Here is a 26375-nt window from a genome sequence, read left to right as displayed (position 1 = left end):
TCATCATTTTTGGTTGGAAAATAGACGGAAAATCCACTTACTCACATTTAATAATTTTCCCATTTTCAGTATATTATTATACCTATATCACATACACACATAATAATAATACATATAATCATTTAAATTTGTATAAATTTTTCCAACTCTTTTGAGTAAAATTTAAATATAAATTTGTTGCGTGTAAATGAGATATTGTGTGTAGAAAATTCATTTATATCAAAAAGGTTTTTGGAAAATGTTTTTTAAGGTTGTTGCTTCGCGTTAAATTATTTCATTTTCACTTGCTGGACTCGTCCATGGCAAAAAACAGGCTAGATAAATAATATCTAGTAATAATTTCTTTTTTATAGGCAACTTTATTACAATCATGATATACAAATTACATAATGGACAAAATTAAATCTTAATATTATTTCTCAAGCTTGTTTTTTCCATGCGGTACATTTTTGGATTGTGAGTGTATTTTTCGTCAGTGGCTAGCACGATAAGGAAAATCTCGAGTGGACAGGAAAAAACAGGCTAGATTGACAGTTTATACAGTTTAAGATATATAAAATATGTGACATAATATATTTTTAGCTTCAAAAAGGGATAATCCTGATGTCGAATTGGCCATATTACCCATAAAAATGAAAAACTCGACTTGATACCATAACAAAATTTGAAAGTGAAATTAAAATTGATTAAAAAACGAAGAAGTTATAAGCAATCAAAGATAACATTCAAAGATTATCCATCTCCTTTTAACAAAACAAATTTTCATATGTAATCTCTATGGCGCTACCCACGTATGATGTCACTAGTGGGTATCTCCCTCTTTGTTTAATTAGAAAATTTAAGCTTTCATATCTTGCATACTAGTAAAGATTTTTAAAAACCAACTTCACTTTTCTATTCGTGAAGTGAGAATTCTGAAGAGATAAATAAAATTTGGTTTGATCCCGCATGAACCACCATAATAATAAAGAGGGAATATCTGATGTATGATTTTGTTTTTTGTTCCCTGATATTGTTGGGTCTCTGTATATAACAAATTACACGGTTCAGTTCAACTGTAAATTGTCTGATTTTATTATTTTTTTTTTTACGTTATATGTATAGCATAAAGCATATCGTTTTTAATTTTAATTTTTTTATTTTTTAAATTGAAGTAATTAAATAAATTTTTATCAACTTTTTAAAAAGCAATTTTCTTCTAATTAAAAAGTTTTGTGTGAGAGAAAAAAACATTTTTTTTTTACTTTTTATTCTCTATAAATAATTTATTTTTATCGGAAAATTATTATTTTGTTGTTTTCACTTGATGATTTTCTGAAGGAAAAATAATTGTTAATGACATTTGAAGTACAACGTCTTCAAAGGTCTGTTGTTCTTATTTACGGTGTTTTAAATAAACATTTCAATTCATCAATTGTGAAATTGAAAAATCTTGAAAATTTCGTTTAATATTTTTTGACAATAAATCGCTATCAAGGCTTATTTTAAGTTTGGCATTAGAACGAATCACCATTAAATTTTGAAATGAAACAAGGAAAACTGAAATTTGGCGCATCAACGGACTTTATCCAATAAGCATATTTTCTTCGAGAAGTATCGTTGGACACTCGGTCGAAACTATGCTCCTTTCGTACCTTCGTAGAAAAAAAAAATGAATGATTTAAGGAATTAAATATTACAGCTTACTTTTTACTGTCTGAATTAATTGTAATGGAAGTTTAAAAAAGACATACTTCTGATTTATTAGTCAACCTAATATGTGCTTACATTACCTACATTTGCTTTGATCAGGATATTTTTTGTGACATAACATAATATTTCTTTGTACTTACTTTAAATTATCTATATTATCTTTAACTTCTATTAGCTCACTTTTACAACACATTTTGAAATAAAAAACATAAAATTTCAGTTTCCTAGGTGAACAATGAAAATGGTTTTTGGTGTGGCTTTTTTAACCCCCCGAACTAAAAAAGGGATGTTAAAAGTTAGAACGCTATGTGTGTGTATCTGTCTGTCTGTCTGTGGCATCTTAGCGCCTAAACTGATGAACCGATTATGATTTTCTTGTTTTGTTTGAAACGTTATTTAATGAAGAGTGTTCTTAGCTACGTTTCAAGTGCTATCATCCTCAAAATCGGTGCACTTTGGATAAGGATCTAAGGAAAAAGGTAATTTAATAGAGAGTGTTCTCAGATAAGTTTCAAATGTGAGTTTAGGGTTCCATATCCGAAAAATTTGTCGGGGGTTTTCTTAATTTTGTAAATTTCACTTGTGCTACATTGTTTTCGTTTTAATCTCCCAACCAGTACATATAATTGCGATGAGGAACATAGTTCCAAAACCTTCCAAAAGAAACCCTCATGTTTTTTCAACGAAAGGTATGACATATCCAAAATTTTAAAATTTATTTGTGTACGAAAACGCCGATTGTTTCAACCCATATATGTCACATTTACATAGGGTATAAAAATTGTTATAAAAACAAATAACCAATTAACACTAATTTTTTTTTTTTTTTTTAGAATTCAGACAGAAAACATTTTGCAATAAATTTTGACATTAATAAACCATATGTCTGGTGTTTTTGTAATGTTATATCCATTCATAGATCGGTATATATGTTTCATATAATATAATTATATGTTGTTACATATAATATAACATGTATTCGATTATTAGTAACCACAGTGGGCGGTCTGGTCGCTTCACGCTTATAATATTTTTTCACTACACTATCAATTTCAATCATTTTGGTTTAGCAACAAAAAAAAAAATAGTTGTCTATTTTCTCTCTCCCCCTAAATAATATAATTATAACAAATCATTATTTTTACCAATTATATAAAGCTGATATTATATAATGCAATTTATTGTATGCGATTTTTGGATATTTTTAATGTATCTCTTGTTTCAAATTTATCTGTTTTGATCTATTCCGATTCAAGTGGACTCTAGGGTAATATTTCTATTTTACAAAACAGGAAAATAGTTGTTCGAAGTTCATTCAATCATCCAAACTACCCATAGATCACTCTTTTAAGGATTTAATCTCGAAATATTTGTCTTACCTTTATTTTGATAGTAGAAATGTTGCCACAAAAGTCACACATGGACACGTGTCAGTGTACTTATACGAGGTGGACCATTTTAATCTATAATGGCTAATAGTTCGTTTTGTAAAAACCAATCCCAATCCAAAAAGTAACTTAAGCTAAAGCTTCAGAGTTTGGTGGGGGGACATCATGTCCTTCCATCATTTTGTGCCTACTTCTTCGGGATTCTTTAATATCCAATGTAGATCCTAAACGGAAAGAGATAGAACAACGCTTTAAATTATAAAGTTGGTATGGTATGGTATGGTATGGTATGGAGGTTAGCTTACTGGAACCCAGGAATTGCCTAGCGCTAAGTTTCCTAATTTCGACTATAGCCGGACCAAACCATTTCCTTCGCTTATAAAGTTGATCCTCAAAAAAAATTTCACTTTTATTTAAAACATTTTTTCGAAAATCGTTTGATTTCGGAGGAAATGCGAACTATAGGAGAGAATTCCACCTTTTAAGTGAGCCCTAAGAAAATGTGGCATTCCTAAGATGAGCAGAGCTCCTAAGATAATGAAAAGAGGGATGAAAGTTTTTGTGAAAATCCGTCTTTTTTTGTATAAAAATTGCTGATGCCAAAATGAGTAGCTAAGACTGCTTTAAAATCCATGGAATTGTCAACAAAAGGGGGATAAGGGCAAAGGAAGTGAGGGGCTTACTGCTAGTGTGATAATAAGTTTCTGTGTAGTGCTATGGTGTGCATAATCTATCAACTGATAGGCCCATGTCGGTTTAGTTGGAAAAACCTGATTTGTAATCCTAAGTTTGGTTGTAAAACATGCTGAAAATAATTTTTTTTTAAGTACCAAATATGATGAATGCTAAAAATACTAGAAATAAAAAATTATATCAAAATTACCCTCATTATGTATTTAATTAAAGGAGCCGAAATGTCTGGTTGTAGGATAAACAGAAGTTCTGTTTTAATTATTACTAGATACATGCTTTTGTACCAAAATAAGAACCGAAGCCGATTTGTCTCTTAGTTAAAAAGAAATTCCAGAATTAAGTTCATTATTAATGATTTAAAGACCGCTTAGCCATGTCCCTCATTCGCATGTCGCAAATCTTTTATTTCTATTTAAGTAAATAAATTACGTTACAAAAACTTTTTTACGATATTTTGATGAGTTTAAAAATGATTACATTTCAAACACCTTTTAAGTGACAAGTGTAAATCCTTGTAATATGAAACATAAATTATATTTTTAAATCTTAAAAATACAAAATATACTTAAAATAATCAAAATATATCTTAATCTTTTGCATCTTCAAAAATGTTTTAAAATGTTAATAAGCATATTAAAATTCCAGATGTTTTATTCTCAATACAATTCAGTATATCATTTCAGTCATGTATTCAATGGAAAGAATGGACAGGCAAAACGGATATATTCAATGACAGAAGCCGTAGCAATTGTATTCGTTGTGTGCGTAGTCATGGTAGGGACAATAAAATCGATGCCAGCGCTTTCAGTGAAAAACTTTTGGCGATATTAGAGGCTGTTATGACTAATTTGCAATTCTTTACATGTTAATGTCAAATTAAAATTATTGAAAAACACTAATTAATTAAACTTAATGCATTAAAAATTGTGAAAATAAGAAATCAAATTGTACAAATATTACTTTTGAAATGTAAATTATCATAATTATTTATTTAAATTTGCGAAACAATAATATTAACTTTTCAATGTAAGTCATAAATGTAATCCATACAATTATATATGCATCCATACAATAGACGTTTTTCATGAAAAACAGAAATGCTTTTTGATAATTTTTTATGAAAATATAGGTCGAGTAGAGCCTGTAACTAAAAAATTACGCATTTTTAACAATAAATCTGTGATCTGTGATGTCAATCCGACAAGCAATGACAATAAAACAGTGTCAACAGTATTAATATATCACTATTATCAACTTTAAATGACATCAAACCAACCTTCGTGTAACATCGTGTGTTTCCGGATCGTTTTCGCCAATTTGAATTATAATGATTTTCATTGTCTGTTTTCTCGGTCATATGGCTTCAAAAAAATCGAGGAAAAAAATTAGCCCATTTATCAAGACATTTACTTTCATTTAAAAAAAAAAGAAAAAAAATGTGAAAAAGGTCTATTCTATAATTAAAGTAGTGTATCGTTACCATGGAAACGCCTCCAATAAAACTCACGCACGGTGCGAATAGTACGTTTCAACCACAAAGAATCCAGCGTGAGAAAAATGCTCATAACGCGAATGCTGACTGGTTAACTGACAAACCAGGAACTGAACCTGGGTCTTTTCGATGCAATCCAAGCGCCTTGGCCATCTAGGCGATACGTGCTGTAAGCACACTGTGTAATTTTTTCCACTCAACAAGTTTTTTAATTTGTTTTCATATTGACTCTTTAATAATTAAAACTATTAAATTTTATCCAACATTTCCGAACTTATATGCCCATACCATCACTTACAGAGTACGAAAAAAAATGATTCACACTTCAAACAATATTGAGATATTTAATATTGAGTTGTAAAGCGGCATTTTTGTACATATAGCGAGAACAAACACATATTAAAAGGACATTTAATAATGATGAGAGATATATGATTTCCCGTCGGTCATGTCGGAAGGAATTCTGTTTTAAACAAAAATATTTTGATCTAATTATATTTTAATTAATGATTGATTTAGTATTATGTTGCGTTAGATCATACAATGGCTCGTTTTTATCTACAATGTGATGTCATAAACCTATTAGATTACATTCACCAAAAAAAAAAAGGTTGACCCAAATTTTTTTGGATTTCCTTGTTTAGATGTTTAAAGAGACATATCGGCTCCTTTTTTGTTCTAAATCGTTACATATGTGTTGTGTATTTTCATAACTAATTATTAAAACAAGAAGTTTTGATCATTACCAGACATTTCGGCTACATTAATTAGTAAGGATATTTCTTTTTACTTACTTTTTATTCAATTTAGTAGCCCTTTTAAAAACTTTTGTATTTTACCCAGTTTCCAAATGAGCTGTTTTGCATTGATATGCAAATCGCATGACAAGACATTTTTATGATATTTGATTTTCCCATCGCTTCCATTATTTTTGATATACCTACAAAATTATTTTCTTATGTGTCACAATTCATGGCTGTTTGTGAAAGCTTGAAAGCTTTGTGAAAGCTCTGAATCATAATCTGGATATTTTAAATTGAGCGCGTGCAGCTTTTACAAATAGCTATGTATGAGTGACCCATAAGAAAAATTAATCGCCCAAATCATTGGAAAAAATAGACCGGAAGAAACAGATCGAAACTTTTATGGACCCGGAGTATTGTTGTACCTAATTACAAGAGAAGTTGGTTGGGCTCTGAAGTTTGTAGCCCTTTCGTTCAAAATTGTGACACTATTACAGAAAATTTATTCGGTCAATTTTTCCTTAAATTCGGTTAAATACAATAACACATTTCCCCTCATGACGATCTACGATATTTCATTAGTATTTTCGGTACTTTTCGATTTTTTTCTGAAATCAAATAGTTATATATGTCCGAACTTACCTTAAAGCTACTCACCTTTTCGATTATTCTGCAGTTTTTAACATAGGTACCTTGGTTTTCGAAAAATTAGAAATAATAAAATGCAGATTTTCAAATCATTAATTTATAATTTATTTTTTTATACATAAACTACAAACAATACGGTCTTGTATTTTTTGTTTAAGTACATTTAGAAATAATTTTGTGTTTAGTCAAAAAAACAAAAAATAATATTTTATTCTTTTTGGCAAATTTATCTTTTTTATTTTTATAGTACAAACAATTTGGCATCAATAATTTTTTTAAATAATAATATTAATAAGTCTTGAACTAGTACAAAATAATTTAAAATTAATATTTAATAATAAACTTCTAATAATTATATATAAAACAAAAAATCATTTACAATTTTTTTTTAGATACAATATTTACAAAAATTTATTTACAATTTTATGCCTGTGAAATTAACCCAATATTTTTTTTAATTTTCCACTTTCTTTGCGGTTTTATGCAAGTTGAAGATATCATTTTTTAATTTGAAATAAAAACAAAACGGTATGAGATATCAATGTGGTTTGTTTTTAATTTTTGACATTGAACTTAACATTTTTATCAATACAGGTTTATTCAAAAAATAATTTCATGGAAGTGAGTGTCTTTTGACGTGTTTTCTCTTTAAAAATCAATTTAACAAAAAATGGGGCCTTTTTGACGTGTGTTCTCTTTAAAAAAATATGATCGATACCAAAGCGGCAATTTTATCTATTAATAAAGCAATTTAACAAAAAAAAATGAGCTTCACAAATTTTTTGGGTAAAGCAATGAATTTGTTTGAACAGAGAATTTGCCGCTATGAAGCTACAAAAACCACAGACCCGCAATTAATGTTCAATGTTTTCGCGAATCAAGTTTACTTCAGTAAAAATTAACAGATCATGAAATAGAAATGTATAATTGGCTCGAATGTTTGCAAATTTTTATAAAATTACATAATCCAAAGTCTGAATTTAAAAACAGTTTTATTGGTATCTTATACCGTTCAGTTTTTATTTTATTTCAAAATCAACCACCCCATTCAAAAACCCCTAATGCAGTTTTTTAAATGGAAAATTTATGTGTTAAATTCACTAGCATTAATTTTTGGACTATGGTAATTTATTGGTTTTTATGAATAGGTAATGTTAACAGTGATTATTCATAATCAATCCTTTGTGGTTTAATTTTTTTTACAATGGTCCAAATTTGTTTCTGCCCGAAAAAGATAATTTAATTTTTACAAAATCAAATAATATTAAAATGCTGACTATTGCAGTAAAAACGTGAGTTTGTTTGGAGATAAAAAGTTTTGATTCTTTTTGTATATTAGTTAAGGAAATTTTGGTAATAAAGAAAATCGAGGTTTTGACCGTGAGTGGATCTAGCCCAACAGAGAAATTCGTTGAAAAACAGAAATGAAAAAAAATGAGATGACGAATTGGCAAGTGTTTTCACTCTTGCCAAAAAGGGTAAGTTACCTAGTAGTCTAAATTAGAAATACTGAAAGCGGGTCCAATGCCTGTTTTTGTACGAATTTTACTATCGCCAGATTGCGGGGTTGCTCAATAGTAGGCAAAAATGTATAAGCTCGCCCTAAAGTGATACTTGGCTGGTGCCACAGTCTAGATTTGACTTTTCTTTGCTATCAAACTTTCCCTTACCGTTTTTGGAAATTGAAATTTTTGGGCAAGTTGAATAACTTTTTGATAAATATTTTAGTCAAATCACTGGAAAAATTTTTAAGCGTTTCTCACTAATTTTTCAGTTTCGATTCAATCGAAAAAAAAAGTTCACTTTAATTTTTTTTTTAAATTGCACTATTCGGTTCTTTTCTCATGATCTCATAACACTTTTATTCAAGAGGAATGTCCCAACGAATGATGTCCATGATTTGCTAAATGATGAAAATATGGTGAATAATTACCCGTTGAACCAGCACCACCCCCCGGTAAAGGGTAAACACCCCCATATGGTACATGATGCGCCGCAGCTGAATATAATAAACCAGCTGCCGAATGTGTATGATGTGTTGGAAAACCAGGAAAACCGGATGTAACATTCGGTGGTGGAACAGTCGGTGAATTAACATCCATACCCGGATTTTGTTTTTTCCATTTAGTACGACGATTTTGAAACCATATTTTCACTTGTGTCTCTGTTAAACTTAAACTTAACGCTAGATTTAATCGTTCACACACCGATAAGTATCGTGTTGTTTTGAATTTATTTTCTAGTGCGACTAATTGTTCGTATGTGAATGCTGTTCGAGCACGTCGTGGTTTACCCGCTGATTGTGAATTTTTCGAATCACTACCGTTTTGACTACCCGTTTTTTTCTTTTTTGGATTTGATGGGTCTTTTGATAAATCATCACTTATTTCACTTCCTAAATCATCGTGATCTTCACCATCTTCTTCCGATTGTTGCATTAAATCTTTACCTGAAATCAACAAGAAAAGGCGAATTAGACTCAATTTTCTGAAAGAAGAAAGAACGAAATCGAAATAATGGACACTCAAAATAATAGAATTATGAATAATTTTCGATTTAGAAGAAAAACTGGGAGATAATAACTATACAGTCATACAAAATTTATTTAAGTCTTTCGGATAAGGTAACCGAAGTCCAAATGGAAAAATTGGATTAGCAGAATTAGAAATCTGACAAGAGAAAAATGTTTGCATAATTTGCTTAGCAAAAAAGCTATTTGGGTCTACTCTTTTTACAAAGAAGGGGCTTAGAATATTGCAAGAATTAGATTCATTTTTCGTAAATTTACTGGTTATCTTGCAGTGTTACAAATAGATTTATCGTACGTAGAAATTCGAGGTAATAAGAATTTCAAGGAAATCATCTTAAGGTTTCACCCCGGAGTCTAATGGAAGTTTACATACTTAAATATTCAAGGTCAAAGGTCGCAAAGTCAGTTCATATTTGTTGTAAAAGTTGTTGAAGATAAAATTTTCTCCAATTTTTTTCTGAAACCTTTGTCTTTTATACCTTGAACCGTTCTTAAACAAGAAAGCGCAGAAAATGGAGCGCTTAGCTATAATATTGAATAATTAAGTAAGAAAGCCGTATAAAAGCTTTCAGGCGAAATTTTTAGAGAATTTGATCCTCTTCGACTTTGATAATAAATGTTAATACGATTGGAGGCACAGAAAACGATAATATATTCTCAATAAACTGATTTCTGTTACCTTTGACATTGAATATTCGCAAAGACGCTAACACTTGACCATATATGACTTTTGAGTCAACAGTTTTACTAGAAAAAAAAGTTTTGTACAAATATTAAGCTTATTTTGATAGATTCCGAGGTTTACCTCTTTATTTTTGACTAATATGGTCGGACTACTCGTAAACCTTCTCGAACCCAGTAACAGTAAAACTGATTTATGTTACCTTTAACCTTGAATATCCAAGAACGCTAACACAAGACCATATGTGACTTTTGAGACAACATTTTCTCTATAAAAATAAATTTTTGTGCAAATATTCAGCTTATTTCGATGGATTTCGAGGGTCACCCCTTTATTGTCTACTAAGATGGTCGGTTTAATCGTAAACCTTCTCAAGCTATGCAACAGAGTTAAAACGAGTTAAACCAACTTGAAGAATTCATTTTCAATCATGATTTTTCTATTTGATGGTTAGTGATTAAATTTGACATCATTTCATAAATGAAAAGAAATTGATGTTTACAGATGGTGACACTACTTGCAAACATCCAGAAAGAATTATAATTGAAGGAAAATTGCATATAATTTAAAATTAAACTTATTTATTTACCAAGTAATTCAAACAGCATATTATTTATACAGAAATCAAAACATATTTTAATAATATAAAAAATAATTCTTATATAACTAACCACACACAAGTCAAATATCGGTTGTGTGTGTGTTCGGTACTCGGTTGTGTTCTTATACCGATATGAGAAAATATAAAAATTATATTTTTCGTTCAAATAAAAACAGTAAACGAGAAGAAATCAAAGCTTTTTACATTATTAAATGAAATCTCTCTTGAATACAAGAAGAAAAAACGTTTGTATTTTTTTATTCCACATTTTTTTCCCTTCAATAAATAAATAAAAGCCAATAAACGGAGATACTTTTTCCCCCATAACATTTATTATACAATTCGAATAGAGTTGTAGATATTCGAAAAGATATTTATTAAACAAAGATCCAATTATACGATATCTTATATTTATATATCTATTTCATTTTATTAATATCTTTAAAAATATTTTATTTTTGATGGTGAATGTTTTTTTGTTTTTGTGTGTGGATACTCTAGTTCTGAATAATTGACATAGATTACAACAGGTTATGGGCCCAGAAAATATTTTTCTGTTTTAATAATATTGATGTCTAAACTATTTTGACCAAGGTGTAACTGTTTTTATTTTCTCGATTTTTGCATTGTTTAGGGCAAATTAATTTATAGAAATTGAGTTATTTTTCTTTGTACTGAAAAAATTGGGATAGACGTAGAAAAACAAATAAGTAATTCGTTTTTTATTAAGTCTGGCACAAAATATATCTTCACATCTCGGAATCTAGATTGATTGAAAGAGTCTTTTTCGTATAATAAACTGATCGAAAGATAAAATGAAACATATATATCATAAAAATCGTTTCATTTTTTATTCCTTATGGTTCTTTTTTATTGAACAGGGTTGTATACTTAACCTATTTTAATAATTTATGTGGCTGGTAATTTTTGTTATTTTGTTATTTTTAATATTTGATGCGAGCTGTTTGATGCGAAAATAAAAAAATTGAGTACTTTTTCTTGTTCGCATCCCTTAATATTTTTATTCAGATTATAAATCGAAAACGAAATATTCTAATATCACTAACGTATTAAAAGATTATTTCAATACTAGAGACCCGTATTAACATCGAAATAAACTTTTTATTCGCCTCATATTAGCCTTTTACGATGTGTATCGTTTACGATTAAGATGTTTCGATATCAAAACGAAAAAAAAACTGAAATTTTGTGTGTCAATTAATGAGTATTTAATACATTTTCTGCAAAAATTTCAAATCGATTCTCTGTACGGTTTACGATAAATTAATTAATAAAAACAGCTTTTTACATGGTGGTATATGAAGAAGTCGTAATCAAATGTTGGTTTTTTAGTCAATAAACGCTTTTAAAAATGTTTTACCATTTACATTAAAAAAACTTTTATCAATATTCCTCAAGTTTTAAGCTTTAAAATTATACCAAAATTAAGAACTATGCATAAAAATGTATAAATTTTCGTGGTAGTTTCAAAGAAATCTTTGTCATTTTGCGTTTAATAAAATATTCAGTTCAAACCAATGAAACTTGCCTTTGTTCCCACCATAATTCTATTTCTCTGATAGTTAAAGATAATATAATAAAGACATTAAAATGATCATTACATTAACATTAAAGTAATCCAAGAAATTCTATCAAACAATTCTACGAACCACCTTTGAGAAAATTAAAAAAAATGAAATAAGTTATATGTCATTTTAATTATAACGTAAATTGTTTTTAATTTATTTGAAAACAGTTTTTAAAAACAAAAATAAAATTAAATAAAAACAACTAAACACTGATTCAAGTAGAATTAACAAAAGTATTATTATAAGATGTACACATTTAATTTACTTACAATTTTACATCGTTTAATAAAATAAATATCGCTTGAATAATCTTTACAACTCAACTCGTTTATTACTAATCGTAATCGTTAAAGGATTGTTAAGTTATTTAATATTACTTACTTTACCTTATTTATAACAAAGTTATAGTCCTGACATTGTATTACATCCTTTTTTATTTTTGTCATTCTACGACATTTTATATAAAACAATTTCGTTCTTATGATTATTAAGTCTTAAAAAAATATTACACTGCTAATGGCTACGAAAATGGCTCTTATTTATTAACCCATGAGCAAACACACCAACCCTTCGGTAATATTTAATAGCATGATGAGAGATTTGCTCACGCGTTCTGCACAGTCTTCAAATATTTCGCTCTATATTCTTTAATTTCTATAAGCAAATCATAACCTCTACATAATTTTATAAATAACGTCTAAATAGCTAAATAAAAATATTTTGATAAATAGAGAAGGATCTTAATAATGAAATTCATTTTATCTAATTTCTATCACAAGTTTTTTTAATTTACCGAGTAAGACTTATATTATACCAACGAAAGTACACGACAGGTCCGAAAATTTCTGAAGTTAATATTTTTTTTCCCGACATCTTTACTCTCGCGATGAAAGAAACTCTCACAATTTCTGAAAATATGTATTGTATATATTTTAAATTTATATGTTACAGCCCAAATTATATTATGTATGTGTTACATTATGTTTGTTTTCTTTTAATTTTATTACTTTGTGCGTAAGAGTGATTATTTTTCTTTAGTTACATGACGCAAAAAACAAACAAATTTTTTTCGAGATTGTTGCTGTTAAATAAATTTTTTGGGTAAAAATTTATAACAAAATAAAATAACTTTTTTTGGATAGGTTTTGGACATTTGGGAACAGGTTTTTGCTATTTTCAATAAGCTGCGCGAACATTTAAGTCGATTATTCAAATTGTTTTAATAGTAAATGTTATTTATTTATAGCTTCAAAAATATCGATTTTTTTATCAATTGAAAAAACAAGTTTTGCATCTGACTATTACCGTATGTATTTACAAACAGGATATTCCACGAAATCCTCTTTTTTTCAATCAATTTCATTCATAAAAATTTCCAATAATATATTTACATTATTAATTTGTGGAACCTTTTAATCAATATTTTATTAACACCTGTGTGAAGGCCAATTTATAGTCAATTAAAAACCATATACACCTGCTTTTTATTGATCGATCGATCAATACATTTATTAAATAAGATGATCAATGTATTTATTTATTTTTAAAAGATCAATATTTATTTTTATATATAACTAATTTCATGGTTGTCAATCGAAATTACCAGAGAACCAGAAGTCATCATTATAGTATTTAGTAAAATAGCAGTGGTCACTCTGTTATTGTATTTAATAGCTGTGATGTAGCTAAAGGTAGCTAAAGGTAGCATCTTTTTATGTTGAATTATAAAATATATTAAATATAATTGAAAGTATGACTTGGAATATTTTTTTTTATTTAGGTAAAAATTATAAGTTACGCTTAATTTGTTCTTGAAGATCCTTAGTCAAGATTAGAATGAGCAAAATAAAGTAAACAGTCAAAAAAAAGTTTATAATCGAGTGATATATAAAGTCAAAATCGGTTATAACGACATCTCTTATAAAGATGAACTGGTTATATTGACGAAAGCTAAACGTTCCGATTGAATTCGTATATAATAAACCCATATATGAATTTATCGACTTATAACAACATCATCGGTTATAAAAACATATCCTGTTTTAGTGACCAATAGTCCTTGAAGTATTAAGCCGATATATAGACAAAACACCATCATAATACTATTTTGAACCTTATAAACTTTATTTTGAGTGTTATCCACTTTATTTTGAACCATATTAACTCATATATCGGTTACAACGACCAATTGTTATTGAAATAAGTCAGCATTAACGACCAACATGTTTGCATAAGCATATTATATCACTTTAATATAAAAATATATACAGCGCTTAGAACGACTATCGTTTAAAAAGACTAAAATTTTTAATTCCAAGTATGTCATTATACCCAATCTTTTACCCCCGAACTAAAAAAGAGAGTGTTATAAATTTGTTCCAGGTTCCCATTTTTTACAGTGTATGTCTGTCTGTCTGTCTGTGGCATGGTAGAGCCTAAATGGATGAACCAATTTTTATTTATTTTTTTTCGTTTGAAATTGGAGAGTGTTCTTAGATATGAGTGATCACGCGCTAGTTTAGTTCCGTACCCGAAAAAATTTCTCGGGAGTTTTTTAAATTTTATGAATTTCACTTGTAACTGGTAGTATCTAGATTGTAATATACCTCAAATCATTTTCTAGTTTAAATACAGACAAAAATTTTATTGAAATAAGTATATTTTATCAGAATGCAGATAGGCTGAAGGCTGCATGCCAATGTGGTTTTATTTTCTAAATATTCAAAAATAAAAGTTATTTATGCTTATAAGTACAAATCGTGACTGAATTTTTTTAAAAAGTATAATTTCAAAGTAAGTGTTTAAAGTGTTCTATATTATTCTTGAGACTTAATACTCCTGTGATTTATTAAATGACAAAAAATTAACTGAAGAACGATTCATAGAAAACTTCCAAAGAATAAACGAAATACAACAATTTATAATATATTTTGCTTTTCTTTGAAAAGAATAAACTTTTAACTTTATAATATAATTTTGTAAAGAATGTTTCTCCTTTTTTTACTTACTTTGTAACGTGGAAGTTTAAGGTAATTTTTTCTCTCCCCGTTGTACCGATGAATACCCCTCGCACAATTCATTCATGTACAAGAAATACATAAGGAATGAAAGAGTTAAATATAACGAGTTAAATCTCAAAAGATTGTTTAAAATAACTTACACAATTGTTTCTGGTACAAGTAATGTAAGTAAGAGAAACATTGTAATTAACAGTCTTAGTGTAATTGCTCCAGGGATCATTTTCACATAGAAACTTCTACTTCGATGTGTGTTTGTGTGTGTGTTTCTAAATGTTGTTAAACTTTCTTTAGGCCTTAAATAATTTAATAATATAATCATAATGTTTTTTCAGTTATATATGTGGCTTTTTAAAGTGTGTTTTGTTTCATCTCTCTCATCTGGTTTTTTGTGTGTGTTCGTGATTTAGTCAGTCATGGGATTTAACCAATTATTAACATTTTATAAATATTATTCTAACATGAGATTCATTTTCACATTTCGATGTATTCGAACTTTTTTCAAGAAAGCTTTTAGAATTTTGCAATTAATATGTCACTCACTTCCACCGAAGCTATCGAACTAAAATTTGGACATTGGCGGATTTAAGAAAGAGGTCCCAGTAGACAAAGTTTCTCAAGAGGCCCTGATACCATAGTTCAGAGAGTCTTTTAGTTTTCCTTACAGAATTTGAGCCCCCTTGCCACCTCTTCAATCTGCTCCATTCCTTAAATCCGCTAATGAATTTGGCAAACACACTTGATTCTCGTGATAATATGCAATATTCTTGATGATTACCGGATTTTCCCATCGCTTCCGCTTTATTTGATATACATACGTTTACTAAGTTTGAAAAATTAAAAACTAAAAAAATTTTTTAACTTTTTTTGTGCTAAAAAGTACAAAATAATTTTTCTAATGGGTCACTAATACATGACTAAGAGTAAAAGCTTGAGGCGCTCTAAATCATCATTGATACTTTAATTTGATCACGCCCAGCTTTAATAAACAGTCTTGTATGAATGATTCGTAGAAATCATTATTTTCTAATTTCTACTTATCAGTACAATCAAATTTTCGGCTCTTTTTCAATTAAATCGGTTGTTGATTCGAAAATCGATCGTTTAAATCGATTACTTAAATTCCTAACTTATTAAAGGTTTTTCAGACGCTCGGATAAAGGAAAATTTTTTAAACATTTAATATTTCGAAATTACTTGAAGGAAACTTATCGGAGTCGGGAAGAAATGTCTTTTGCTCGGTTTTTAACGGCTAATTAGGATATCAGTACTGATCTCAATGATAGGGTAAGGCAGTGATCTACAGTTTCGTGGATCCTAACAGTACTTGGTGATTCAAAGACCTTTCATACGCCATGTTTCCTTAAAAATTCAGATGTTTGGCATAACACTTCTAAAATACCTAAATCAGGTTCTAATTTCACCTTCTTTGCCACTTGCAATTGTATCATGAGATCTTTTAGGCTAGAACATAACTTTAGTAGCTTATTTTCTACACGCTTCGATTTGTAAAACGATTATTTTAAAGTGAATTTATTAACTAGTATACCAAAATTGTTTACGCCAATTTGTTTTGTTTGATATATGAACACCAGATGCAGAATAGTCGAAAATTCGAGGAAAAATAAAATGCTGGAATATAAAAAAATTGAGCGACTATTATCGAACTTGTAAACAATATTTTTTTCACATAGCAACAAACATGGGTTTTACTAGTACTGAAAAAAAAATACAACGGGAAATATAGTTCGATGGTAGGTATTTTCAGATGACATATCAATGTCGAGTATTTTTGTATTTATTATGTAATGTATATGTATGTACCGGGTGTCTCTAGAAACTTTGCAACGCCTCTTGAAAATTGTGAATTTGTCATTCTTTGAGAGCCTGATGAAGAATTAAATAAATTCGAAACGTGACAAATTAGGAAATAAACTGAGTTTTAGTTTTAATCGTACAATCTTCTGTTAATACTTTTCTATTCAAACAAAAAAGATTTTTACGAACAAGCTCTGTTTTTTCCAGAGGAATAATTATTAAATTTTGGAAAAGAAAAACTCGGAAATATAAATAATAGAGAAGAAATGGAGAAAAAATTTCGTATTTTCTTCAGAATATGTACAAAAGCTGATTCTAAAATGCTATTGCTACGAATTTATTTTTATACCGTGTATATGAAATATACCAAGGTATACTAAGTTTAGTCCCAAGTTTGTAACGCTTAAAAATATTGATGCTAAAGCAACATTTCCGGTTGTCTATCTGTCTGTCTGTCTGTCCGTCGTCTGTTTGCCCGTATTTCGACACGATAACTCAAAAACGAAAAGAGATATCAAGCTGAAATCACTGCAGCTACAGTGATATCAAGCTGAAATCACTATAGAGTGCTGAGGACGTAAAAAGTGAGGTCGAGTTCGTAAATGAGCAACATAGGTCAATTGTTTCTTGGGTCCATAGGACTCCTCTTGTAAGCCGTTAGAGATAGAACAAAAGTTTAAATGAAAAAAATGTTCTTTATAAAAAAATAAACAACTTTTGTTTGAAATATTTTTTCGTAAACATCACTATTTTCCCGTGACAGCGCAAAATATGCGCAAATTGTATAGTATATATTATATGGAAATATATATGTGTGACATGTATGTATGTGTAATGTGACAGAGTAATCAACACTGTCTATTTATGGTATTTCAATAATTAATTCAATCAATTGTTTGTTTTCACTTGTTGTTTTTATTTTTGTGTTTTTCAATATTAACTTATTTATTTATTGTATACAAATGGACTAAATTTTTGTAAACAAATTTAAACGTCATAGGCATTAACTATCAGAAGACAAATTATAATAATATACTTTCTTCATATGTTTACGAGAATTATGAGCGATTAAAGATGTTAAAACTGTGTTTAAACACCCTGTAAATATCTACAGTTGCTACAGTTACATGAATATATAAATCTGTTCCAGTAGAAAGAGTCCCTAACTAGTATCTAGTACTTTAAAGCATGTTGTTGTCTGTGTACACACACAACTGAAAAAGGGATATATTTTGGTATATCAAACAAATTTAAAGGGTAGTAAAATTATTTATCAATGTATTTGTTGTAATTTATACCACTTTAATAGGCTTTTAAAATATATAAAGTACTAACGATCTTGTACAGATGGGTTTAATTAATATATATATTTTAATTCGATCATTCCTAGTAGATAAATAACATCCTCACCCCCCCCTCAAAGTAAAAATGTTGCCACTTAATAATAATAATAATGGGGTTTAACCTCCGTTTCTCTGACATATACGCCTATAACAGAGGCCACCCACATCATTATTTGTTAATCTATAATTATTTAGTTACAGTTACATTTTGATGTGGGTGGAGTTGGTTACTTCGTTCTTACCCAAGCGACGACAATGTCATCAATTCTACCGCCCTCATTAATCGTAATTGTTCACACTGCCGCTACCTGGATTCGAACCCGCAACCTAAGTCAAAATAGACAAACAGTCAATGACAAACGCCTTAGACCGCTCAGCCATTTAGGCTCGATGTTGCCACTTAAGGATGTACGAGTGCCATGGCAATGTTAATAATTTAATTTATAAAAGCTTGAAAAGCAGTAAAATATTTCGAAACGTTGCTCAAATAGTTGGTTCTTTTTATTTAGATAAAGATAATATAAGGTTATATTTAGCATAATTGCTCAGAAAATTAAAATTACCAACCCATCGCGTTTCCCTCGGAAGTGGAAACAAGATGCATTTCTATATTAAACGAAATTACAGACACTTCTCACATGATCATAAGCCAAAATTCTGCAATAGATCTGTAGCCTCATGATCTTGAATTATGTATTTTCGATTGGCAAATATTTCTTAAACTCATGAAAATAGTGAGATCGTTATTTGAATCCTTTTGCTACTCCTATCCTTGGTTCAATTCGTCCTCCGAAGCATTATGGTAAAAGCGAAAACAAGGAACTAGGATACAATAAGTTTATTAATTGGCTGTAGTTTCGGTTTTGCCTGTCTACCAGTCATTCCGAATAGGGAAGGAACTTTACTACTTCAAGTAGATATACCTGGTTAAAACAGATTTTAAAATCGATTTTTCTATTTCGAAAATATGAGAAAATGACAATTGAATTTACTTTCTAGAAAGTTGTGTACGTAAAAAAATGCTCTTTGAAGCACCAATGCCAATTCTTTGATAAATGCTTTTTCTATAGAATCTTTATTTTATTGATCTTTCAGGTACATCCAATTTGAATTGTGAAATGTTTTTATAAATAAAACCTAATAGACAATTATTCTATGAATAGAAAATTGAAATACGAGTAAAGTTCATAGAAATATTTTTCCATATTTCTAATAATGTCAATCACGCGTTTAAAGTACCTACCTACAGGGTCAGCTTTAAACATATGTTTGACGCAAGAAACGTTCCAAGCTTTGCTTAATATCGAACTACTATAAATAAAAATAATCTTAAAGATGTATGAGCATGACAACAATGTTTGATTTAAAGGCTCAAAATTTGTTTGTAGGTAATCTTTTACTCAAAGAATATGTGATTAAAATTTCAACTTAGGTAACCGTGCAAATTTTTAAGAAAAAAGTCATTAAAAATCGATATAAAATACATTGGCTCTTATGGAGGAATCTCAAAAAACGACATATTCTGGAAGTTTTTGATAATTTTCATTTGGAATGAATGAAAACAAATTAAAAAAGAACTTTTTAATAGAAAGTAAACATATTAGCAATGAATTAGAAAAGAAAAAAACTAAGTGTCACCGTCCATATAAGGGATGTAAGAGCAGGGTAGAAGGGTTGAAATTATTTTTATCTTATTTTCAACTTTGATGATGAATTTTGTTATAACTTCATGAATGTAGACGAAAAATAAGAATAAAATTTTTCGATATGTGTCTTGGTTTTCGAAATATCGAAAGCTAAATAATTAAACAAAATTTTCAATTTTCGATATTTTGAAAATTAAGCCAGATATCGAAAAATTTTATTCTTACTTTTCGTCTTATATCGTCAAGTAATAATATAAATTTATCATCAAAATTGAAAATATCTATTCTTACTTTTATCTACTATAGATAAAAATTATCTTACCAGTTGATACTGCTCAATGAAGAGTATCAACTTTTCACTGAGCAGGTCCTTCAATTAAAGGCTAGAGAAATAATATTTAAGTGATAATTTATTTTCTTTTTATTTATAGGCAATTTGATTACTGATATGAAACACAAATTATATAAAGAACATAATTAAAACCTATTATTATTTCTCTAACCTTTTTTAGCCTAAGCGGTACATTTTTAGCCCGTGAGTCTATTTTTCATCATTAGTTAGCAGGATAAACTTTTAAATCGCGTAGCCAGCAAAAAATAGGCTAGAGATATAATATATAAGATTAAATTTAAACGTTTTGCCAATCTTTTCCCTGGCTTTCATGATATCTCCTCTCCGAATTCAGCCTAAGAATTTCGTACATGCTGTAATCAAACATTATCGTGTACATGATGGTATGATTTTCACTTACTCGCACACAAAGTTAGAATATATATGTGAAGTGGACAAGGTGAAGCTATATTCACATCACAACCAACAAGAGAGTTGAATTGATGATACTACCAGGGTAGCTATATAGCTAGTGACGCCATTACACAAAACCACACACATTCATTTGTCTCTGTGTGTTAGAGGTAGAGGTAGGTATACCACTAAAACAATAGACTGCGGTGTGACGCGTCAACGCTCTAACAACAATAATAACAAAATAACAACAACAACAACAACAACAACATTAACTCTCATAACGAATGAGATGAGAGTCTCTAACTAGAGAGCCACCACATTTATATTGTATACCATGGCGGATTTCATGCCTGTATTTTAATCTGTAGGTACACTCATTCTACCCAGCTCTCTGTGATGATGTTGACTAATTCCTCTTTATGTGTACAATACAACTTTAGTTTAATAAATCTCTAATGGTTTTTGATTTTATTTATTGTTTTATATTCAATTAAAACTTATTGCGAGATTTGTTTTGTGATATGTTTGTGTAAGGTGGCTAATATGATATAGTTTATATCATTAGTGTGCAAAGAGAGGTTTTGAAAATGAGGATGGTAATGTTCCGTTAAAATAAGAACATGCCTAAGAAGGATACACAAATTGAACGATGAGATTTTGGAGATTTTATGTTCTTCTTCATTGACGCTTTCATACGTGGTTATAAAGGAAACAAATTATTTAAAAACTCTATCACAAACCTGTTTAGAGAAAGCTAGTTCAAAAACGTCACGAAAATTGTTGATTTTAAACTGATTTTAATACAATATCTTTAAAATTATGTTTTATGTCGTTTTAGCAGTATCGATTATTAATTACCAGACAGTTTTTCCGTTGCAAACATGGCGTTAGATATTGTTCGAATAATCAAAAACAAAATCGTTTAGGCTCGACTGTAATTAAAATATAATGCAGTTTTAGAATTAAATTTCAGGGTTTTTATTCCATCTTAACTTTTCAAAATGGATGTTTTTTTTTTTTTTTTTTTTCAATTGATACTATCTAAATATATATAAATGAACCTCTTTTTCTCCCGGCCACGCTGTTACTAGAGAACGGATGGAACCCTTTCGCTAATTATCTTTTTTAGCGGAACATTTGAGGCAAAATATTTAAGGCAAATGGTTGAAACATAAATAATCATTATATTACCATATTATATACCTATTCATTTACTTGCGCTCCCACCATATTTATCTAGAATTGTGAACAAATGATATTATACAAGAACAGTGAGGTATTATTTATATTATTCAGATATTTATTAGACCTATATGCGAGTTCAACGAATTTCCCTACCGAAAAACGTTAGGCAGAAGGCCTGTCCAAGAGATATTAGTAAAATTTGTGTTTAGAGGGCAGTCCAAGCAAGGGTTGGGCTTATGGGTGTGCTTAAGGAACTAACCAGGCGGGCTAAGCATAGTATAGCTATTAATGAATTGAAACTGCAAGTCAATTAAGATTAATAATCGTTGATCAAGAGTTAAAATTAAATAAATTGTAAGTGAAACGATTTTCATCGGGTCATCTAGTATCGAATAATGTAGAAGCAACCATAAAACTTTACTAAAACTAAAATCGTTAACAGAATACTATTCATAGTATGACGCAAAATAAAGCTCATTTTAGATCAAATTAGTGTCAGTTACATATAGAAATCAATCAAAATAGTAATTTATTGTATATAAATTTTTTGCTCGGGAACGTAAAGATAAATCAATCCTACCATTTGATAAAACCCTATCATTTGATAAAGTAAATCAGGTAAAGATATCCCGAATTAAAAATGAAGAACTTTTGAGTCAGGTTAAACTTCCAATAAATATTTTAATCTATAAAATCGAATTATAAATTGCCTTTAAAAAAAAAAAGAAACTGAATAAAATTGCAGTTGCAATTTTAATAACTTTTTAAATAATTTAACTATAAACTGATCTAAAATGTCATTTCAATTCTTCAATAAATTGGATGTTAAAAGTGTATAAAATGAACTAAATTGAACTTCTCGATTCACTTCTACTCGTACTTATCTTGTGAATGGTTAGTTAACCAGAATTACTTGTAAGTTAAATGTTATAAGTGTGTATTAATTTCATACTTGAAGTATTTTTTCTTAAATTTGTGTCACAAGAGCACACAAAATAATAAAAAGAAAATGGTTCGGTCATATTATTACATACCTTAGATATAAAACAGGACAAAAAATGTAGGTTGAATTTCTTTATGTAGTAAATCGGATAATAGTGCAAAAATGCAGGACATTTTCAGGATCATGTTTTAAAAATAGTTTTATGAGGAAAGATTTACGAAATTTTTTAGTGAAATTTAGTTCAATAAAATGCACAATCGTTTTTTCGCTGAATCTACAGTTTTTTACAAGTTTTTATTTAGGAGTAGGTATAGTAAAAGATATTAAAAAAATCGGCTAATACAGGAAAATGAAAGAAATCGCTGGCATTTTGCAAAAAACCTCATGAAATGTGTTTTGTAGGTGGCAAATGTCATTTGTATTTGTGAATTACCAATAAATTTTTAGTTCAAAGAAACGATCAGTGTTAAAATTCACTTAAAAAATTGGTAAATAGGCAACTTGTATGACGTAAATGTCCAGTGTTTATCAAATAATCGAAAACTATTATACATTTATAACATATACGTAATTCAAGTTGCCTATTTATTAATTTTTATACATCAAACGTATTTGAAAAAATCCAGATTTTATGTGGATAAAGAAATTTTCTATTCCTTTTTACTAAGAATTTTGATTTTGGAGATAAAGAACTCAAACCAAAATAATAATTCAATATTGTTGATTAGAAATGTTGGAACTAGGACTCCAATCTTTCCCTAAATTAGACTCTCATGAGGGTTTTTTTTTATGGAAGCATATTTAGGTTCCTTTTTCCAAAAATGGGCTCATTTAACTGTCCATTTTCTCATTCGGAAGCCCTCGTAGTTTCCTTAAACGAGTGGTTATTGAAAATTATTTTATCTTTTAAACAGAGAAATTAATTTGCATTCAAATCTTTTATTTTAAAATTTTGAAGATTTATAAGTAAAAAAAATTACTGTTGAATTACTTTCAATAAATCAAGCGGGTATTTAAAAAAGATTACGAACTTCGTATAAAAATATTTTATAAGGGTGCGTCAATAAAACGCCTTTTTTATTAACCGATACCTACTTTTTCTTTCAATTTTATTAACTCTCTTTCTAAAGTGGCGCATTAAAGATTAACATATCACATTTCTATGGAGTATCTCTGTGATTTTTGCATTTTGAGATAAAAATGTGATACAATCACATATAAATTTATAGAGCCTAAATGGCCGAGCGGTCTAAGGCGTTTGCCTTGGATTGTTTGTCCATTTAGACTTAGGTTGTGGGTTCGAATCCAGGCAGCGGCAGTGTGAACTATTTATATAACTATTTAACTAATGAACCGAAAGAGAATTTTCAATTTCCACTTTAATTGAGAAAATATTTCACTTAAAAAAAAAAATGATGTGAAGATTTCAATTTCAAAATTTCAAGAAAACTTTCAAATCGATTTTAAAAACGATATTTATGCTAATTGTTTAATTACAGGCTCGACAATATTAAATACTCATTACGATGTCTACCGTCGCGACGCAATTAGAATAAAGATTTGGAGATTAACATATGAATTATATTTAACGAGCGTCGGTCAACTTGATAAATCCAACCAAAACATTTTCGGTATATCCGATCGTCGCAGTCGATATCAAATTCGATAGTTCTTGTGATATTCAAAATTGATAATAAAATATATTCATTGGATAGGGACTTACTATTGATAAAAATTCATGTGTTTTAAAAAATTTGAAGCTACATTTTTGCTTATTTTTACATCCATATTTTTGCAAGAGATTCTAGATTCTCGAAAAACTCGATGCTTAATGGAACATGTTTTATAAAATAAAATTTTCAATTTTTCTCATCTGCCTTGAAATTATACCATTTGACGTGAGGGTGACTCAGAATAAAAACTTATTTTCAACATTTCATCAAAAAATCAAACACAATATGAACCAAAAAGCAAGTTTGTCCTTGAAAAATCTATAATCTTCCTGCAAAGATTGAGGCACGCTCAGCTTTGCTTAACCAAGAATTTTTTTTGACTGTTAAACGCTTCATGAATTAATTTATCTCATGACTTTTTCTTTATTTTAAAGTTAATTACTTTTAATAAACTAAAAAGTAGAAAATAAACTGTTTCTTTTACATGATTTTCAATTCAAGATTGGAGTAGAGATGTTTAAAGTTAAGGAAAATGCTTTATAAAGTTGCCGCCTTTGATGTAAAAGCAGAAGAAACACTTATTTTCTACTTTGAATCCCTGAACTGTATAAATAAAGTTTGTTTATCTTTTACAAATGTTTAAAAACGTTGCCAGCTTTCAACTTATACCTTTTAACACAAGGCTGACTCAGAAGAAAAACTTATTTCCTACTTTGAATTCGTGAACTTTATACATAAAGTTTGTTTTTAAAAATTTAGAGTAATTTTTTTAGCATAAATAGTTGTTAATTCAAGGTAAAGATATTTTTATATAAGTCTTTAGCCTTGAAATTAAACACAAGAGTCGTGTAGAAGAAAAACTTATTTTCTACTTTTAATTCGTGAACTTTATAATTAAAGATTGTTTATAAAAAGTTTTTTTTTTTTTTTAAATTTTTTCAACTTACCAGATTCACTATCATCCCGATCACCATTATTCGATTGTATATCTAATTGTGGCCGCCAACAACAATTCAAACTCGATTGATTATTGTCAATACTTAAATTACTATTATTACTACTATTATTTGAACAACCAATTAACGATTTACCCGTAAATTTATTCGGATCTAAAATATTCTCCACCGAAAACGCTAAACGACGTTGTGTATGCGAATTCACTACAACATTGTTAATAACACCACCAGGAACACCACCAAGATTATTCACACCATTCGACGGCGTTGTCGATCGCGGCGATGATGGACTTAACGAACCACCATGACTTAACCCACTACAAACACTATCTCTTCCATTATTATCACTGCATATTTTTTGTCCCACTAAATGTTGAAATGTCGATGATGTCGTTGCCGAATGTCGAGTTAAATCAACCGGCGTAAAAATATCCTCAGTTTCACCATCAACATTTAATTCCTCACTTATCACACTATTACGATCCGATGTATCATCACACATTTCAATATCCCTGGAATCATCAGCGATCCGTTGTTGCTTGCTTGCGAATATTTCATTATCATAATCGGTATCTTTTTTTAAATTATTATTATCAATAATCGTTTCATCTGGAGTTCTTCCGACAGGACGTAAATATTTTTGATCTTGTGTCCCACGGGAGGATTCCATTAAACGTTGTATCATCATTGTCATCATGATTTTCTCTCAACTAAATCATGCCAAAAACTAATTATCCCTGTTAAATTTTTCCTTGAATCGTTGTTGTTTCAAATATTTGTAACTAACTAAAGCACGAGGTTAATAATTTCTCTTCGTAATGATATTTCTCCCCCTTCTACCCTACAATATGGCGACTTGGTGTGTTGTTTGACACACACACAGCATCCACTGTATCTCATCTAGAATATTTTGGTGGTAGGGTATTTTGTATTTTGATTGGTTTAATATTTCTATAGTCTCGATTTACGATTGGTTTAAATCTTAATT

At 29.0% G+C, this 26375-nt stretch overlaps 1 protein-coding gene across 1 annotated transcript; it reads right to left on the bottom strand.

Annotated features, from left to right (window-relative positions):
- Positions 1-8511: 8511 nt before the first annotated feature.
- LOC123290442 (homeobox protein slou-like) lies at positions 8512-26081 on the bottom strand. The gene is made up of 2 exons (XM_044870617.1): positions 25379-26081; positions 8512-9105 (listed from the first exon to the last, which is right to left on the bottom strand). The coding sequence occupies exons 1-2, from the start codon at positions 26079-26081 to the stop codon at positions 8522-8524; spliced, it is 1287 nt and encodes a 428-aa protein (XP_044726552.1). The 3' UTR covers positions 8512-8521.
- Positions 26082-26375: the final 294 nt, after the last annotated feature.

This window comes from Chrysoperla carnea, chromosome 1 (genome assembly GCF_905475395.1).
Source record: "Chrysoperla carnea chromosome 1, inChrCarn1.1, whole genome shotgun sequence".
Taxonomy (NCBI): domain Eukaryota; kingdom Metazoa; phylum Arthropoda; class Insecta; order Neuroptera; family Chrysopidae; genus Chrysoperla; species Chrysoperla carnea.
The sequence above is the reverse complement of the archived record's forward strand: the minus strand, read 5'-3'. Positions and strand labels throughout refer to the sequence as shown.

What these genes read in the sequence shown, in the direction of transcription:
- LOC123290442 (XM_044870617.1), bottom strand. Translation starts at nt 26,081, where the DNA reads ATGACAATGATGATACAACGTTTAATGGAATCCTCCCGTGGGACACAA. An exon ending in TCGGGATGATAGTGAATCTG is followed by an intron (nt 9,106 to 25,378) that starts GTAAGTTGAAAA and finishes TGTTGATTTCAG; the next exon opens with GTAAAGATTTAATGCAACAA.